This window comes from Tubulanus polymorphus, chromosome 5 (genome assembly GCF_964204645.1).
Source record: "Tubulanus polymorphus chromosome 5, tnTubPoly1.2, whole genome shotgun sequence".
Classification (NCBI taxonomy): Eukaryota; Metazoa; Nemertea; class Palaeonemertea; order Tubulaniformes; family Tubulanidae; genus Tubulanus; species Tubulanus polymorphus.
The window spans coordinates 18,449,545-18,468,625 of record NC_134029.1 but is presented as its reverse complement, the minus strand read 5'-3'; the positions used below and the strand labels follow the sequence as shown (position 1 = coordinate 18,468,625).

The 19,081-nt window shown below is 38.2% G+C and overlaps 1 protein-coding gene across 2 annotated transcripts; it reads left to right on the top strand.

Moving 5' to 3' along the window:
- The first annotated feature begins 206 nt into the window (after window positions 1–206).
- LOC141905797 (inositol polyphosphate-4-phosphatase type I A-like) lies at window positions 207–18,862 on the top strand. 2 transcript variants are annotated; one of them, XM_074794830.1, is made up of 23 exons: window positions 207–275; window positions 1,340–1,569; window positions 2,343–2,407; window positions 3,210–3,297; window positions 4,134–4,334; window positions 4,792–4,830; window positions 4,917–5,035; window positions 5,928–6,041; window positions 6,367–6,446; window positions 6,894–7,038; window positions 7,639–7,835; window positions 8,178–8,235; window positions 8,921–9,023; window positions 10,197–10,304; window positions 11,316–11,587; window positions 11,811–11,915; window positions 12,592–12,783; window positions 14,084–14,152; window positions 14,325–14,710; window positions 15,158–15,255; window positions 15,488–15,597; window positions 16,616–16,770; window positions 17,478–18,862. In XM_074794830.1, exons 2-23 carry the CDS (start codon window positions 1,449–1,451, stop codon window positions 17,608–17,610), a joined length of 2,958 nt encoding a protein of 985 aa, XP_074650931.1. In that variant the 5' UTR covers window positions 207–275; window positions 1,340–1,448; the 3' UTR covers window positions 17,611–18,862. The 2 variants fall into 2 exon arrangements, with proteins under 2 accessions (XP_074650931.1, XP_074650933.1); XM_074794832.1 differs by having other exon boundaries at window positions 228–275; window positions 1,415–1,569.
- The last annotated feature ends 219 nt before the right edge of the window (window positions 18,863–19,081 follow it).

Sequence of the window (19,081 nt, the reverse complement as noted above, 5' to 3'; positions counted from 1 at the left end):
AGCAATGCGGCCACATAAAAATGATAGAAATATAACTCCAGGATCGAAATATAGATATGCCGAAAGTCTGCCTAACTTAAGAAATATTGAAATATTTGATTCATGGCTGTGTATATGCCATGAAACCAGTCCCTGGCAGGTGGGCATTAACTTATATGGGATTCGAACCCATTGATCAGTTATTTCCATCTCCGCTAGGCGGTACTGCGGTCGATTATTGACTTGTCAAAAAATAAGCAGCTGAACAGATATGAACATAAAATCATCAAATGTTGGTAAGATTCATGTTATACATCCGTTGTCATAACCGTTTCCTGATTCCATTGAGGTTGATAATTGACGGAGGTAAATTTAGAAGGGCAGGTTCAGTGTCAGGCTTGTCTTGTCTGATTTTAAAAAAGCTTCAGAAATTAACACTTGATTGATGCATTTATTCTGGCTCGGCTGCAGTAATTTTTGACAGGAACGAAGCACAGGGGCTTGTAAACTGGCTTGGATTTTATTTCCGGGTTGTTGATAATCTGGCGAGAATGGCGCTAAATTTGAACTGGAAATGAATTTGAAATATCACGGAAATACCTTGTGTTGATATTGTTTAGGAAGTGGATATTTTGCCAATGCGGCATTATTTTGGTAAACGCTATTTTGCCTATTGCTGTATATAATCAAAGATATAGTAATGAAATATAACAATAAAATCATTATGTTTCGATAGGTTTAGGGTCTAGAGGGTCCAGACACAGGGACTTGACTCGAAAGGATTTTGACCCCAGTATCCTAGGTACTATATATAAAAAAACAAGGGAGCCAGCTCTCCGTCAGATCGGTCGATAGGTATATCACTTCAACAGTTTGTAAATTCGTTATTGATAATCCAATCCGCTTCAAGTAAGATTATTCTTAAAGTCAACGAATTTCTGCGTTAGACTGGGTGGTTTGAGAAAGGTTTGAGTGCCTTTGAGATTGTTAAATCATGCAATTAATCCGAAAAAATCAGCAAAATCCGTCTGTACCACACCAGCCTGGAAATAAATATGACCATGATTTTTGAAAACAAACGGTGCTTTCGACCAGAAATTATGAACCGATTTTTAAAAAAGGGGAGGTGGTTAGACGTTACGCTAGCAATAGCTGGTCCGGGTTCAAATATCGCTCTATGCTCCTATTTTCTCTAACTCTGTTCTCCACACTTTCCTTGAAATTTCTAAGTCGCGCACCTCAGTGCACATGCACAGCGTCAATTAGCCAATCAGAACGCGCCATTGGCAAAATAGCGTTAACAGGAATAATACTGCACTGGCAAAATATCACCTGCCTTTTATATTCTTTTCCGTTTCAGCTAGGCCCCTAAGTCCAGTATTTTGATAAGGCAGCGGGTCTGAAAGATTCTTGGCAAGCTTTGTTGTCGTTGCAGAGTCTAGTAGCAGGACGTGTGTGGATCGACAATAATGAAGTTTAACGCCCGAGAGTTGACTTTTCTATCCCGCTACAGTAAAGCTTCAAGTTTTGACAGGGAAGGAGTTCTGCTTGTCAAGGACAAACCCGAGGGTCTTTTCAAGAAATCAGAGGGTAGGTTCACTTTAAGTCAGGAGAGAGGGGTAGGGGCCTATATCCTGGGATTTTATCAAGACTTCAGTAAAGAGTCTCGCAATTTTTGGTCCCCCATTTAAAGGCACTTTTTGCAAAACACGCACGATTTTGTTGGAAAAAAAATCTTTAAAGAGGGAAATTTTTTAAACAATGTAAAGAATTCTGGAAAGTGGTAAACAAGGCGCTGCAAGATCGCTATTTCTTGAAATTTGCTTAAAAAATTTGGTTCGACTTTCAAATGTTATCCCTGTTGGAATTTACCCGTTAGATGTTCAATTGAACTGAAGTCTTATCAGTCTCATTTAGTCAGATTTATTTCAGCAGCACTATGCCAGTTTTGACAACAAGTGACTGAATAAATGGGACACTCAAAAATTGTTGCCGTCTTACTGAGGTTGCTTGAGATCTCCTTGATCTGCCTTTGGAGACACCAAGGAGATACCAAAGTGTGGCTATGTGTAGGGCTAGGCATATAGGCAGTCGGCAATGGGGGGTCTATCCCTTGAAAATTTTGCGCCACATCAGTAAGAATTTTTCAAAAGCTTTAAGTACAATTTTCTAGTTTGCCACACTCAGCGGTTCTTAAGAAAATCTATCTATTTTTTTTCTTGAAATAGGGATTGACCCTGTTATCTATTTCGATTTTAAAACGTGGGTATTCCCACCAAATTGGATCACTGAAATGGAAATAGCTGGGATGTAAAGGTTGGAAACCGAATGAATCGGGGTTTTTTTTTGGTTTATCTTTGTAGTGTACACCTCTCGATTTTGTCGTCTCAGAGGAAATCTGTTGTTTTACTTCAAGTCTAAAGAACCGGTAGGTTGAAAACTACTATTTTAGTTGAAAACTACTATTGTGGGGCACGTCCAGCATTTTCTGACAACCTTAGTCGAAGAGGCCTCATGTTTTGGGTGGATCTCTTTTGCACAAAGAAGTAGAAATAGAAGATTTTGCTTTCCTTTTCATCGGTGTCGCCAAGAGGCTCATGACAATGAATCCGATAGGTATCAGGATCTCATAACCTTAATTTCCACTAGATGGCAATATGGGCCTAAACTAGTAAAACCTGGCAGCTCAAACTGCATCAGCATGCCCAAGAGATAACTTACAGTCGTTTAAATGCACTAAAACTCATAGGGAGTGCTAGAGATGGCAAAAAATGAATGATATGGTAGAATTCAATTTTCAAAAAAAATATTCCCACTTCTCCAAGCAACTTGAGGCCTGATATAAAGCAGGATCCCATTTCACATTTTGTGATTTAGAGTTGAATTAGTTAATTTCTTATGAAAAGTGACCTCCTGTGTCGAATTCATCTATGAACTGTACAATGGGATCCAGTGTTTCATACTGTAGAAGGGAATTTGTAGCAGAATACCGTATTTTATTCCTGAGAAAAGAAATAAAAAATCTGAAATTTTGAATAATGAAGAAACCAAAAATCTGAAATTTTGAATAATGTGGAAATACTAAGTTATTGTACTATTCAATGCCCCCTGGTGACCATATACAACAACCAATTACCTTGAAACTCACCACAATCATAAGAACATGTCATGAGCTACAACTTTGCAATTGATTATGGTCATAAAGTAGCTATTATCTTGGTTTTTTACAGTCATCTGAACCAGCTGGTGTTATCGTATTAGAACGATGCACTGTTGAACTTGATCTCAAAGAAGAGCTTGCTTTCTCTTTCCAAATAGGTGAGTAGGTCTCCATATATCTATTGTACTTCTGTACGTGTACATGTACATGTACATGTACTCTAGATACCCTGTAAATAAAAAGGTAAATCATTGTACATACCGATTGCTAATTGAGTTACAATCACTATATTGCTAATTAATATTATGATAAGATGATTATCATTGCCAGGGGCGGTCTAGGGTCTGATTAGGGGGGGGCAGGATCCACCCTTGATTGCCACATGGTGAAATTAAGTACCAGTGGCCACATTGTTTATAATGATAATCGTCTTAATTGTCAAATCAAATACATCTGAACATATAAACTGGTGGTTGAGCCTTGGGGAACACTTTGTTTTACGCATATATACACGATAACAAACCAATTATTCTTTATTTCGCGACTGATCTCTTAGATAGTTTGCGTACTCATAACCCTGAAGTTATTCTGTGCAAAAGATCTACGAATTGGGTTTATCAATCACAGAGTCAAAAAAGGGTTCATTTTTTGTGGAGGCACACCCGGTATACAAGATTACGCATTAAATTTTGAATTTGGCCTTATGGCCTAACTTGAACTACATACATTAGACTTGGGAGTTGAATGGAGCCAACTTGAAGGCAGAATAATACTTTAACAGTTATGCCTCTTCGTTAAGGAACATTTACTATGAATTATATGCTAAGGGTTACTGAACAAATTTCCATTCAAATGTCATCCGTAACATTACCCGGTACATAACTTTATGTATACATTACATTATACTTGTAAGTTTTAGGGCTGGATGATTGGGTAAATTTTAACATTTTCCAGGACACTAACTGATTTATGATATTCTTGGTTGCTTCTAAAGTTTTTGAAGGAGATGAACGTATACAGTTTTTGGCGACTGACACAGAAGAAGAGCGAGATGATTGGATTAAAGCCTTACACTTAGCTAGCTATGAATGTCTGAAAATGCAGTTACAAAGTCTCCGCGAACAGATCAAGTCGAAAACAGGTCGCGATCCAGTTGATGAGCCCGAACCGACCAGTTTAGACGCCGGTCCCATAGGTGAGCAATATTTCTTTATGTTGAATAGTAGCCTAAGTGTTACGCAGGCGATGCAGTTCTCTCTTCATCAGAAAACTAACCACTCTCCATGTCACGATAAACGTCCCATGTGGTAACCATTCCCTAATACAAACACTTCTATTCCAGTAGAGAACCAAAATTTAATATCTGGTAGATCGAAGCTATACATGTACACTTTGTATACTATAGGTTATGTCGTAGGGCAAAAATAAGGCAAATGGCGGTCCATCCAAAAAATATGTAATGCTAAATACCGGTATTGGCATTAATTAAAACCCAGCACATTACATAATGGAAGCTGGAGCCACTGACTTCGAGTTAAAACTTGTCACCAAGGAAAAAGATCTCGGAATTGTCATTGATGACAGTTTAGATTCACAAGTGGACATGGCATCCCCAGACCGCTCGATATACATATAAACGTTTTTCATTTCAGGAATCCATTCAGATGAACCTGTTATTGAACTCGGTATATGTAAGTAGTTTTATGATCTCGTTTTCGAAGTGAAGCAATGTTCTTTCTGTGAATTGTGGTGATAAACTTTTCCATTTATTCTTTAGCCTGTTCCTTGCTTCCCTGTAGTATTCCGGGTCAAGAACCTAATGCCATGGTTACCGTTAGTCACATGACCCCTCCTGAGGAATCCTGGGTACTATTAGCTCATACGGAAGTTATTGAGGTAAGGGTATACATCATTGTTTGAAAAAAATGTATTTAAAAAACTTCTTACAAAATATTTTTTGCTTCCTTACCCAGACAAGATGTATAGATATGCCCCCTCAAAATATAACCCGTTCTTTATAAAGAAATACAGATTTATTTCTTATCCCAAAATTCTCAAAAGTCTTCATTCAAAACAATCCTGGCAGCTCTGGAGAAGGCAGAATATTTACAAGTGAAAGTCGTGAATTTTGTGCAATTGTCTGAAACCCTGGGAAAACATCCTCCCACGACAGGGATTCGAACCTGATGGCATCGCTACACTCAGCCATGACACGAACCCCTGCCACATTAGGCTGGGTGCGCAGGTACATGCGCGGCTTTGCCGCACAAAAGCTTGCGGCACCAATCAGATTGCTCATTGTATAATGGCTGAGGTAACTTTCACCGAAGAACTATAAATGGGAAAACCCGGGCTACAATAAAACGGGATATCTGATTAGCTAATAATAACATCATATAAGCTGCGCGTGGGGCTGCGTACTCAGTCTAGTGTGGCAGGGTTTCGTACCGTAGCAATCTTGATGCCATCAGGTTCGAATCCCTGTTGGGGGAGGATGTGGGAAAATGGAATCGTGAAAAACTTTAAGGGGTTAAGGTTAACCCATATATTTGTCTTTTGAGGTCACCCCTAGGTTAAAGTTAGTACCGGTCTATAAAACTGGCTTCAGGACCCAGTTGCACAGTCAAATTGGTCTTAAATTGTAAGTTGGTCTTTAGTTGTTGGATTGGCTAAAGAACCATGATGGTCTTAAATCTAAGACATGACTTTTAACAACTGGCTCCAGTTGCTGCAATAATTCTTTTGATTGTAACTCATGATAATGTGTATGGCATAAACACTCTTTCAGAAAAATCGTGACCCTAATTTCTTGAAGACAATCTGTATAAACTGGAAAACAATTACTAAAAGCACGCGGATTAAACTGGCGATTTACGACGTTCGGGAAAGAATCACTGAGACTGTAAGTAACAATAAGGCTGCAGTTGTGAAGCAAGAAACTCAATCTGTTACTCGCAATATCAAATAGTACTTAACGTTAATTAGATTTATTTGAATTACATCTTCATCAGGTAGTGAGTTATAGCAGCTTCATCTGGTAAATGAGGTATGAAGCCACTATATACTAGTAGCAAAAGTTCATACTTCAAATAGATTTCATTAACCTTCAAAGTACTATTTGTCTTAACGCTTACTGATTTTAAGCTCGGTTAAGACAACTACTCTACAACTCAATATCAACTGCAATATCAATTTACTTATCAAGCGTCTTTTCATTGGATTTTCAGATGACACAAGTAGGAAGTGTTATTTTCACTGTTGCTGATTTACTCAATGAAGCAACTCATCAACTTAGTTTACATTTAGGGTAAGAGTTAACTGCATATGCAAATAATATGGAAACCAGCCCTGTTTTCGTTGATTGATAGGGGTTTGCAAGCTCATGAGTACATAATTCTTACGAAATACCCTTGCTCTAGTAAGTGGCATGTTATGTCAGTGCAATCAAAACAAATTGAGGTTAAAGTTTTCGTTTTTCTACATGATATTCATATTCATAAAAGAATTTTTAAAAACCAAATGTAGATAAAATCAACAGCATAATTACCGGGGTAAGTTCAATAGTAGTTTATTCGTTTAGAAGGATCAACTGATGACTTTGAGAGCACTATTGCTATGAGGATATCCAAAGTGTGGCTCCTGGGTGGACTTCGACATCATGAAAATTTATTTCGCGTTATATCCTGTTATCCTTGTTTCTATAATCCTGCTAGACCCATTATGAAAGTTTCTTTCCGATTGAATTTGTTTACAGATCTCCGGAAATTTTCTCCGCTGCTGCTGCTGTTGATGATGATGATTGTGGAATGGTAACGGTCACTGCCTGGCAAGAGGATGGAATCAGTGCATTACTAGATGGTGTCGATTCTGCCGACATTGTCTCTAGTCCGGAAGATGAGGTATATGTTGAATATTGGTAACACTGGGCTCAGTTTCACGAAAAACAGTTGTTCTTAAATCAAATTAATTTCTTCATTCATTTTATCGCACTTACTTTGATTGAGTAGTTAATTGTTTTTTTTTAAACTGGATAAAGTTCCACAGGGCCATTTGCGAGTTCAAGTTGACTCTCAGTTAGAATTAGTTCATTTTCAATGAGTCAAACTCCAAACTATTTAAATCTCGGTAAATCATCTTTTTGCTCTCATATGATGTATTGATACAAGATATTATTTATTTTCTCTCACTAAATTAATTCATCTTTATAATGTTAAGATTTCGAATGATATATTATGATATCTCTGCAGAAAATGCAGTATAAAGTTCAGTTGCGACTGACACTCAGAATAGGGTAATCTTTTTTCACATATCACATTCTTTGGATTATCCAGTCATCAGGTCTCCACTAAAAATGTCTCTCCTCGGTTTGAGTACTGGTTAAGACATGTTATAGTTGAGCCCTGATGAAAATGATATATAGATTTCCATGTATTATGATAATGTAAGAAACAATTTGTAATGAATATGTTTAATAATTCTTCGTTTTTCCTCGATTCAAGGAAATTTTCACTGACACGCCACCACCGGTCCCGCTCAGACGCAGCCACACGCGCGAGCGCACGAAAAGTCTACGCAGTTTATGCGACAATATATCGACGCGCGCGTATCGATTTCCGTGCGCGAACGGCTCGAAGATGAAAGTCTACGAATTTATGGGTGAAAGTAAATTGACATTCCGTATTCCGAAAGAACTGCTGTAAGTGACGACTCCGTTAGATCGATTCATATGGTATCATAAAAAATCTTTTCAATTCACCTCAAAGTATTCAACAGGTACAACACTGTCATCGCTCGTATGACGGTGAAAGTCTGTTTTCATGAATAAACATAAAGCGCCAATAATGAGCATAGCTATGCTGTAGATTTACCTGCAGCATATCTTGGTATATTTAAGACTGAAGTCTAACCCTTTCAGTGCGTGAAACCAATTTCTACCAACCACTAGATCTGTGTACAGATCTGGTCTTACTAATTTGTTTACTTTGTAGACTTTGATACTATATTGATTGTTGATTTTTATTTTTTCATCAAATTTCAGCAAACTGTGGATCTCAGAAGAACGAATAAAAATGGAACAATATCAGGAACTCGGAAAGGTTGATCGATCATTCTTCAGAAAGTCTTCTCATTTGCTTCATGATAAATCATTGACACAAACAATCTAATTAAGATCATACCGGATTAAACCCTTACCGTACTGGTTCTTATAACATTTAAGATAGAAATTTGTACAAAGAAACTGATTCCAAAACAGTAACTTACCGATAGTTCTTTAGTTGAAATTGTGTCCAATCACGAAAGGGATGAACTCTTATGTCAGTGTGGACAAAATATTTTTATTGCGGTATATAGTTATTGCTAAGCTATTAGTTACTACCCAAAATATTGCCTGTGGTCAGTTTTATGAAACAGTATTAACTTGAACTCACTGGCTTAATAATTGAGTTAACCCAAGATTGTCAAAAATAGTCGATAAGAGTTTTGTTGGGGTAATTAAAACAACATTTTCAATAATTTGAATGAGGTTTTTGTCGGGAATATTCCATACATTTCTGATAGAAGTTATCATTTTATTAGTTTTCCCAACAGACTTCAGTTCTGCGTATGCATATTTTGTATTGTGTATGACGTTCAGGTTCCTTTCACCCATGAAAAAATCAGTCAACAGAAATTTAGTCATCATCGTTTGTTTTTCGATAATCTAATTGTCCGTGAGCAACAGTTTTAGCTTGGTACACGATCACAATTACTGTATTGTAATGACTTTGCTTTGAATTTCAGTTATCAGCAGAATGGGAAGCTGTACGCAAACAGATGCTAGATTACCATATAGGAATTTTAAGCGCGTACACGAAGAGTCTTCGGGTTATGGAAGAGTACAGAGGTAATTTACAAGCATTGATTACTAAAACCTTAGAAACATTAAAATAACAATTCCATTGACAGTACGCTGCTCAACAGGGGTCATTCTTAAGGCTGGCTTATGTCGACAAGCAACGCGACTCCTACCGCGATCGCAGCCCAGCTTATGTCGACTGCGCTCCGATTCACAGCAACTGAGGCCGACTAGCGGGATACGAGATCCTCCCAGTTGCTTCCCTGCTTATGTCGGTTACGATTACTGGCAACTGCAACGGCTCAAATGGCCACGTGATAAGCATTTTGAGAATAAATTTGAATTATAAGGAAATATATTTCTTTTAGAAAAGCTATTTCTTAAAGACTTTGATTTTTCTGATTCTGTTTTGAATACAACGTGCTAGCGACATCATATAAAGATGGCCGCTCACACCATAATTCTACCAATTTCGTTTCTAGATCTTCGGTCCAGTCCTCTGCCGTGTTGAAGGTTTGGTTTACGTTTTGAACTACTTGAATTTGAAAGATTATGACTAATTACGAATGACGCTAACTAGCGGTGATAATTTGTACTATGTATATGCGGTCTCTCATTGGCTGGAACCTCTGCGCTCAATTCCGTCGCGTCGCAGATGAGCTTATGTCGGCTGCGATCGAAAGCAACTGTCCGCCTACCGTAGGCCGGAGTAGAACATGGGCAACTAGCCGGATACGGCTTGCGACGAGTCGGTAGGCGTCGGGTTGCCGTCACAAGCCGGCTAATGTCGAAGCGATAGAGCAGCAACTGGCGGCCTCTCGTAGGCCGCTAGTTGCCGCTAATCGGCGATAAACCCAGTTGCGTCGGTAGGCGTCGCGTTGCTTGTCGACATAAGCCAGCCTTTAGGTTGTTAATATCAACCTACGGGTGGTCAACTGAATATGAGTATGAATTGAGTTAGCCTCAGGGTTAAAGTTGCAGCCAACTCATTAATAGAGTAAGGCTAGAGAAGAACCAGCAAGTCGACCATGCATAGTGATAGAAATATGACCGGGGTTGCTAGTACCCTCATATTTTCAGTTTTTTATGTAATCTGGACATTTTTAAGTCTATTTGTACTTCAAGAGCAATTCTTTTTATTTTTATAAAGGTGATTTCCTGTCTGGCTCTTTCATAAATCGACTGAAGTTTGTTAGTTTTAAATTGTGATTGTGTTCGCAGGTCCACCGTTTAAACAGAGTGTTCAGAAAAGTATATCCGAACTTGCATTTGTTCCAACCAATCTTCATTTACAAAGAATGTGGGTGCACAACGAAGCAAGAAAAAACAGTAAGTACTGAATACGTGATATTTTACATCTCATGAATTTACAATGGGGTGTTAATAGGATGATATGAATGTGCAATATTTAGTCATCTGTTCCAAGTTCCACTGTTCCGTTTTTTGATTATGAGCATTGTTAGAGTGAGTTCATTTCCAATGTTTTTAATCTAGATTTGGAATAAGTTCATTACGAATTACTTGACCTTAGAGTCAAGTTATGACTCAGAACTGACTCCCGTATTTTACAAATACTGTTAGGTGGCACCGCAAATCCGTTAGGTCAAGGCTTGTTCGATTTTTATCTCAACTAGATTGGTTATTTGGTAATTCAGTTTTACTATAAAAACTCGACATTTACTCTCTATTAAGACAGCTAACACATTCTCCTTCAGTAGGGATCAAAACCCAGTGACAATGAGACTCTCCTCTGGATGATTCCCTGCCCTAAGAGACTGGTACACTACTTGGCCCCCCCAAAATGTTTGGATCCATTCAGATTCCCTGTTGTTTGCTAGCTCTTCCATAAAAATCATTCACTAAATAATGCGATACATTGTATTTGATTGGTTATATACTGATATGCCATTAAGGGAAGATTTTATTCTCTGGCAGTTTTGCAATTCCAACAACCAACTTACCGTACCTAAAAATGCAAGTATCTATACAATTCTAGAATAATTCTGCCTTCCATTCTTCAACGCATTCATAAGATTCATTTGCCAGATCAAAGAAAACTTTTGAATTATTGATCACCAGTGGCAATACTTAGTGATGTGATACTTTAGCAGATCTGGGTGCAGTTTCATGAAAAAGTTTAAACTTAGAATGGTTAAGTTTGAATTGTTGTCCTCACTGAAAACGTGAAGTTACCAACAGCAAGTAAACCAAAAATTTTAGACTGGACCCAGAGTAACCCAAATGTCTTAGATGCATTAATTAGCTGAAATATTCATACTTATCGATGGCATCTGGTTCTATTTTTTTTGTTTTTTGATTTGACACTTTGAATCTTTTCAGACACGTACTACGATATAGTAACAGTCGGCGCATTTATCGATTTTCCGCGAATGTTTAAACAGGGCGGCGTTCGTCGTATGTTGATACAACTACGAGAGCAACACGTCGAGAAATTCGCCGACCCGCCGACGATCGCGAAAAACCTCGAACTGCAGACGAACATTCGCGAATTGCAACGTTCGATTCATCATTACTGCGACGGTGTGTCGAATGCCGCCGTTCAGGGATATAGCGATCTATTCCGTTCTAGTACCGATCAGCTCAGTGATCAGGTACGTTTTAGCCGATGCTGACATGTTATTCCATGAAATATGGCTTATCTATTTCTCCGATTCAACTTGACTGGCATTGAATATTGAAATATTCGGATTGTTCAGCATTTCAGACCATTTCCCAAATGGGTATGGTTTTCCTGGAAAAAGGAATAGTGCATTATTCTCTTAGAATCCTTCATAACAAGTTTGGGCTCCTTGATTTAAAGTGTTCATTTTTCAGGTGCGACAGTTTTTACTGGTCAGTGAAATACCATTATTGGAGAAAGCAGTTGCAGATTATATAGTAGAACTACAGAAAACTGCAGAAATTCCCCAGGAACATTGGGTAAATATTTCATTTAAAACATTCAACATTGTTTTAACTGTCATAAAATACATATGCCATTGACTCATCCTTACTCAATACAGGCAGGGTCCCTACGACTCCTAGGTACCTTGAAAACTCCTTCTAAACAGAATATGCTTTGATAGGTGCTTGAAACTCCTTTTATTTGAGCAAAATGCCCGAAACTCCTTCAATTTTGAGAATTAGGCAATTAGAAATGTTAGTCTAGTTTGGAGTTTTACAGTAGACTACGCCTAAAATGGATCAGTACAGGATTCTTTTACCCGATAAGGCGGTTACTGAATTAGAATCCGAGTTATGGTAGGGTAAAGGATGACAATTTGCTTGCAAAACCACCAAAATAATGGTTAACTGGGATAACAGTACTGAATTAGGATCTACCATGATTGGGATATGAAAGTGATGTAGACCCTTCCTAGAAAATTTGAAATTTTCCCCCTTAAAACTCCTTACATCCGGGAATGACCAATCTGTAGGGACCCTGACAAGTCATTTGGGATAACTGCTTTAGTTTGGATTTTTTTTATTATCAACTCAGTTATATTCTTAACGAATGCTGCACTTTGATTAGATGTTTCTATATACGTATTCACTTTGATCAAATTACACATTTAAGTGAAACAACAAAATGGTATGTTGTTTGTGATTTTTATAGGGTGTTACAAGAGCGAATCTCGAGGCTTCGATTATATGCACGATATCAAAAGTTGACAGTCTCATCAAACACCACGCCGACAAATCGAGTTCGTGGTTTGAAGAAGTACACAAATTGGTCACGCAAACGAAAGGCTTAGCCGAGTTTATGTGCAAAAGAGCTTTGAGCGCATTGGTTTTCCATTCTATCGTAGTGAGTTTTAAACATCTTCTGCTGAATGTTAGCGTCATTACTTGTTGTGTATGTTCACCAGGATGCATTGAATAATGAAATTGTCAGATTGTCGAGCATTTCAGTATATCTTCCCTAGTAGACATAGTAGCCGCGATCACATGGACATGATTTGGCCTAGGCAAAATTGGCGACCGCACTCACACACTAACCAATCACTTGATACTGACTAATAAATGCTCAAACAAAGCGAAGTGAATCGTTTCCAGGACCAGTTGCAATTTAAACACACTTATTTGTCCCGCTTGGCTTAAGGCCTGATGCAATGTTTTCGGTCGGGCCAAACAGGCACAAGCCCATTTGGCATCGGTGTGAACAGTTGTTCCTAGCCAAAAATGCTCATGTGATCGCCGCAAGTGTCCTCGGACCCTTAGTTCAATATTGTGGTGCAATCTGTAGCACTTTGCTACAAAGAAACTTACTCAGCAAGAGTACATTCGGAAACAATTTAATTTTTGATCCAGGGAAATCTGGATTAGAATTAGATACTAGTAATTGGTCAGTTAACACTAAAAACTGGGTGTTAACTGAATACAGCTGGTAGGGATTCGGATTACCAGTAATAGAGTTCAGCATTGACTTTTAGTTGAGCTAATGCTTTTTTGGCAATGCTTTGAGCAATATCATGTATAAGCCATGAATTCTAATTGTTCGAGTTTCTTTCTCTCTCTCTCTCTCTCTCTCTCTCTCTCTCTCTCTCTCTCTCTCTCTCTCTCTCTCTCTCTTCTCTCTCTCTCTCTCTCTCTCTCTCTCTCTCTCTCTCTCTCTCTCCTTCTCTCTCTCCTCTCTCTCTCTCTCTCTCTCCCTCTCCTCTCCCTCTCCCTTCCCTCTCCCTCTCCCTCTCCCTCTCCCTCTCCCTCTCCCTCTCCCTCTCCCTCTCCCTCTCCCTCTCCCTCTCCCTCTCCCTCTCCCTCTCCCTCTCCCTCTCCCTCTCCCTCTCCCTCTCCCTCTCCCTCTCCCTCTCCCTCTCCCTCTCCCTCTCCCTCTCCCTCTCCCTCTCCCTCTCCCTCTCCCTCTCCCTCTCCCTCTCCCTCTCCCTCTCCCTCTCCCTCTCCCTCTCCCTCTCCCTCTCCCTCTCCCTCTCCCTCTCCCTCTCCCTCTCCCTCTCCCTCTCCCTCTCCCTCTCCCTCTCCCTCTCCCTCTCCCTCTCCCTCTCCCTCTCCCTCTCCCTCTCCCTCTCTCTCTCTCTCTCTCTCTCTCTCTCGAGTGTAATCAATGGAAAGTTTTGTGAATTTTGTTCTGCTTTTCTCATTATTTTTAGCAACATTCGGTGAATGTTCAATTGTCGTACATCATCAAATATCGCAGAGACGTTAATCTAGCTCAGGCGGTAAGTAAAGCGATATGTTTTATCGAGAAAATGACTATTCACATGGGTGCCAAATGGGCCTGTGCGTATTTGGCTGGACCAACCTTTGCTGGACTAGAATGCTAACATGTTTTGTCTAAAGGTATTTTGAAGAGGTTTCATTGTATTCACTGTTCTTTATTTAACATTGCAGATAACAACGGTAACTGCAGGATTTGTAACTAAACTCCAGGAGAACATCGCTGACACGGCTTTCCTTCGACAGATCGCTCATATAGGAATTCTCGCGCATTTCGAAGCGTTGCTCAGCTGTCACGGAAAAGAACTCGGCATGTTGGAAGATATGTGTATCGCCGTGAACGACCTGTCCAACGTTAAATTCAGACTCATCCATCAAATGGGTCACACGAGAACGACACCGAGAATTACCCGCAGCAGATCCGGATTGATCATCGAGATTCCGTTGATGAACAGTTTGTTTCAGCAAGTTCCATCGGAAATACGACAAGGACACCTGATTCAGATAGTGCCGGTCATGTTCAACATAGGAATCAATGAACAGGCCACGTTAGCGGAAAAGTAAATACATTTATCCTATTTACCACAAAATTTGTACATCTGTAACTAGAGTCTTTGGGGATGGGAAACAATGCTGAAGTAGATAGTTCACAATAAGGCCTATTGGCTTTGTTTACAAATGAGTGAAATGTATGATTTCCACAAAAAAACTTTTCATTTGACTTGTTTAAAGATACGCTTGCATTCACAATTTGTAGATTTGGGGATGGGAAACAATGCTAAAGTAGATAGTTCACAACAAGGCCTATTGGCTTTGTTTACAAATGAGTGAAATGTATGATTTAACAGATCTCTACTGTTAATTAGTAGAACAGACAGTATGTAGCATCTCAGTGGGGCTTTTTCCGAGAATTCCTACGGAAGTCTGAAACCTGTGATCCTAAATTTTCCACAAAAAAACTTTTCATTTGACTTGTTTAAAGATACGCTTGCATTCACAATTTGTAGATTTGGTGATAATTCGCTGCAAGAATTAATCAACATCGAAAGTTTAAAAGTCATTTCGAATTACTTTGACCAGTTTATAGATGTCAGCGGTGAGCCAGGTAGGAATTTTCCATAAGTCGTTTACTGTCAATAGTAAAATATTGTTTTAAGTAATTGAAAGTTATCTTTTGTGTACGATCTAATAATTTATAAGCAAAAATCATTAGTATGACGCATCCAACTCTGATTCGTTTCGCAAGGATAGTCTTAGTAACCCTGTTTTATGTTTTGTAATTTTGTCTTTTTGAACTTGTTGTTCTTTCGATTGATGTTTTGATGGAATAATTTCAGTGATGTTACACAGTAATGGACCAAGTTTATCTGAACTGATGAGAATGCTACACATCAACGTGCCCGCAAGGAAATCTAAAAATGTTGAAATACTTCAAATAGCTGAAGTGGTACGGAATTTCTTCATAATCACTGCTGTGCATTGTGAATGTAGTTATTAAAACTTCTACCCATCGCAGTGCGGTGTATATATCGGTGATGGACTTAGCTAGTACACCACATCGCGGTGTATCAATGTTATTAGTAATTAGTTACATATGGTTTGAGGTGCTACCATCTTTCAGCATCTCTGCTGAAAGATGGTAGCACCTCAAACATTCAAATATTAGTAACTCATGATACACCACAGCGGTATGCCCACCCATTAAAGGATACTGGGGTAGAATTTTTCAAATCATCTCCAGCAGTAACAATAACCCAGCACTGAAAGGGTTTTAAGCTGATACGATATATGATTCTTTATACATGATGTCTTAGTGCGTCATTGGTGGCTAAGTGAAGTGTTAAGTCACTGTTCCCAATTTAAAGACCAGCAGGACACATGTAAAGAACTTCTATGCTAATCATTTCTACATGAGAATCAAATGTTTATTCCTGTTTGTCATTCATTCTTTCTCAAGAATTCGGACCTGGTGTGAAATGCTGCCCAGTAACGGGTTTGCAGCAAAATTTGTTTCATCAACGATCATTGTCTGATATACGAATAGCTGCACACCCAGTCTTAATACCATCTGTTCCAAATCATAGTTAAAATCATGATACTGTAAAAGTCCTTTATAATGCCACAGTTGGGATCAACCAAAAATATATAGCTTTATAACGAATTTGGCATTGTAAATTATGGCGCAGTAGACTCCGCAGTAGATATTTGTTGAAATATCTTTTGCGAAACTATTTATGAAATACATAACATCTAACTTGGATATGTCGGACACATTTTTTTACCGTCCCAAGAGATCAGACCTGAGCGGAGACTACTTGGATTGGAGTTAGTTTGAGCAAATTTGTTCTGAGAACACATTGGCGTTTAGTCAGGACTGGCATTAAAAAGGCATTGTAACGGACTTAGACTGAACATGTAAGCATATTGTAACATATTATGGGAAGAAATCATGTATATATTTCTAGGCCAGTCGTTTGATGAAAGGAATGAGATTTACAAGTTGTAAGAGTGCTAAAGATCGTACAGCGATGGGCGTCACATTAGAGCAAGTATCTGTTCTTCAACGCGAGCATCAGCTTGATTCAACGATATTCATCGGTGCTTTAGAATGTATGAGAAGGTATGCGTGAATTGTTGTTCATGATACTCTTTATTCCATTACAAAAGAAATACTTCTGATTGTACAATTGCTTCATAGAAAATTACAATACAATACAGTTAACTGAACTATGATAGCTATAAATATGGGGATGGTACATTTGAGGTTTGAAAATTAACTACCCGGTAGTGTGGTTCAAAGATTCACTGATGAAGTTTTCAGAGCCTATAGTATTATATTTGATTCTGTAACCACAGCTGACTGAACTACACATTGAAGAAAATTAGGGCTTATTCAAATTACAGTATAAGTTGAGACAAAAAAACGAAGAAATCATACGTTATGTGTCAAGTAGACTTCAACATTAGGTCTATGTATCTGCTGTAGTATGATTAGGCATGGACTCGTTTTTGAGTCCATGATTTAGGTCAAATACTCAGATTCAGTTTGTTCATTTATCGAAATCAAATTCTAATCATTATTATTATCTTATTCATTTGTGAATAATTCATGAATGGGTTCTTTGGGGAAACCTGATGAATGCCAAATGCTCTATCAAGCTGGTATGTTATTTGAAGTCTTTTGGTCAAAGGCTTACCACATCCAAACAATAATTTGAAAACACTATGCATAAGAGAGGGATTGAAGTTATAATGGCAATGTAACACAGAGATGGAAAAGAGTAAAGATGTTGATAATTGAGGTCATCATTCTTATCAATCTTTCAGCGAGGGTGTCCGTAGAGAGAATACCTACAAGAACACTGGTTCTCGGAAATACGCGTTCAACAGTCTACGCGTTCTTTCTCTGCCGAAAATCTACCGACCTCCGGCTGGTACTTACGGAAATGTTCAAACATAGAGGTCGATTTTCTGGTCAACTTGATGTGCAGTATGTGATATGTTATCATTCTATGTTTAACTTGATGATAATGGTTAAGTGATTGATAGATGTTATTCGTGGGCATGACTGCCATGTTCGAAATGCAGTTAAAGCAAAAAACTATATACACCGGAAAATGGGAGTCTATCTTCCAAGCCTCCAAAATCCTTCATATTTCAAGTTGTATTTTTTCACATGTCTCTTACTAATTTGGTGGAAAATATTCATTCAGGAGAACGAATTCAATTTGGATCACTTGGAACTGATAGAAAGTGGAGGTTCATCCGTTTATTACATATGCATTTGAAAATCTAAAATATTCAAATTTTATGCAAATGAATGAGCCTTTGTAAAGATTGACGAGCGAAAAAATCTGGAGTGCAAGTAGCAGTTTAATGTATTCGGTTGAAATGGACTGAATTTTCTGCATGGATTAAGTGAAAAGGACTAAGCGGGTTTTTGCTGTATATTGTTTGTGCGAAAATATTTGGTGCTAGCTTTTCACAAGCAGTGTTCGTTAATGTTACCCCAAGCAAGTAGTAAGATTGATAATGTGAGTACTGCAGGGCCCAATAGTTTACTGAATGAGATCCAGTGTCAAGTTAAGAATCAGGGAAACTGGATGTCTTGCCATAGGAAATATCTATAGTATTGATTTGCTTTGTTTTTTCTCATTGGCTGGTCAAGTAGGATTCTATCGTATCTTCATGTAATGTAGGAAACGTGTCAAAATATGTGCTGCTTTTAACATTTAAAAAAAAACAATGCTTGTACTCAATAAGTTTAAAATTGTATTACAATTCAACAATAATCATAGGGTTCATATTGAATCAAAAAATTGTGTTTTGTTAAGTTAAATATTTATGGTCAGTTGTGAAGAAAATGTTCTGGTTGTCTGTCATTGCTAGTCAGTGGCCAGTTGATGAACCATGCATGTAGTATACTCACAATAATTATTTAAAAAGGAAATGTTTTATTTAAGGCTATGTAAGTTATTTGTATCATAAACAATGCTCGGACTCCGTGTGCCGACATTAATCTTGTAATTGCATGTGTTAAATCCTATAGAAATTGTTGTGACAATCAACTTACGCTTCCATCAGGCCATCCCTTAACATGTAGGTATTTATATTATTACAAGGTCCTCCAAATGTCTGCAAATCGCACTGTCATGATTCCTTTCTGATGATTTTTTATTGCCAGTGTTAATTTCTTGTATATTTTCTGTGTACTGAATAAATGAATTATAGTTACTTATTAGAAATGAATTGCTTTTTGAATTTTTGGAACACCATAAGACGTTGTATTCTTTTCCATTGTTCTCATCCTCTATTTTCTAGAGTTTTCTAAGTTTTTTAATCATATTTGAATGTTGAATCTCAAATTGGACTTTCACAAGGTCCTTAACGGTTTGCCCAATTATATTTTCCATACATTCTCCATCCTTTTC

Coding starts and splice junctions, on each gene's coding strand:
- LOC141905797 (XM_074794830.1), top strand. CDS start 1,449: ATGAAGTTTAACGCCCGAGAGTTGACTTTTCTATCCCGCTACAGTAAA. Junction 4,335..4,791: donor TTTAGACGCCGGTCCCATAG/GTGAGCAATATT, acceptor TTTTCATTTCAG/GAATCCATTCAGATGAACCT. Junction 16,771..17,477: donor GCTTTAGAATGTATGAGAAG/GTATGCGTGAAT, acceptor TCAATCTTTCAG/CGAGGGTGTCCGTAGAGAGA.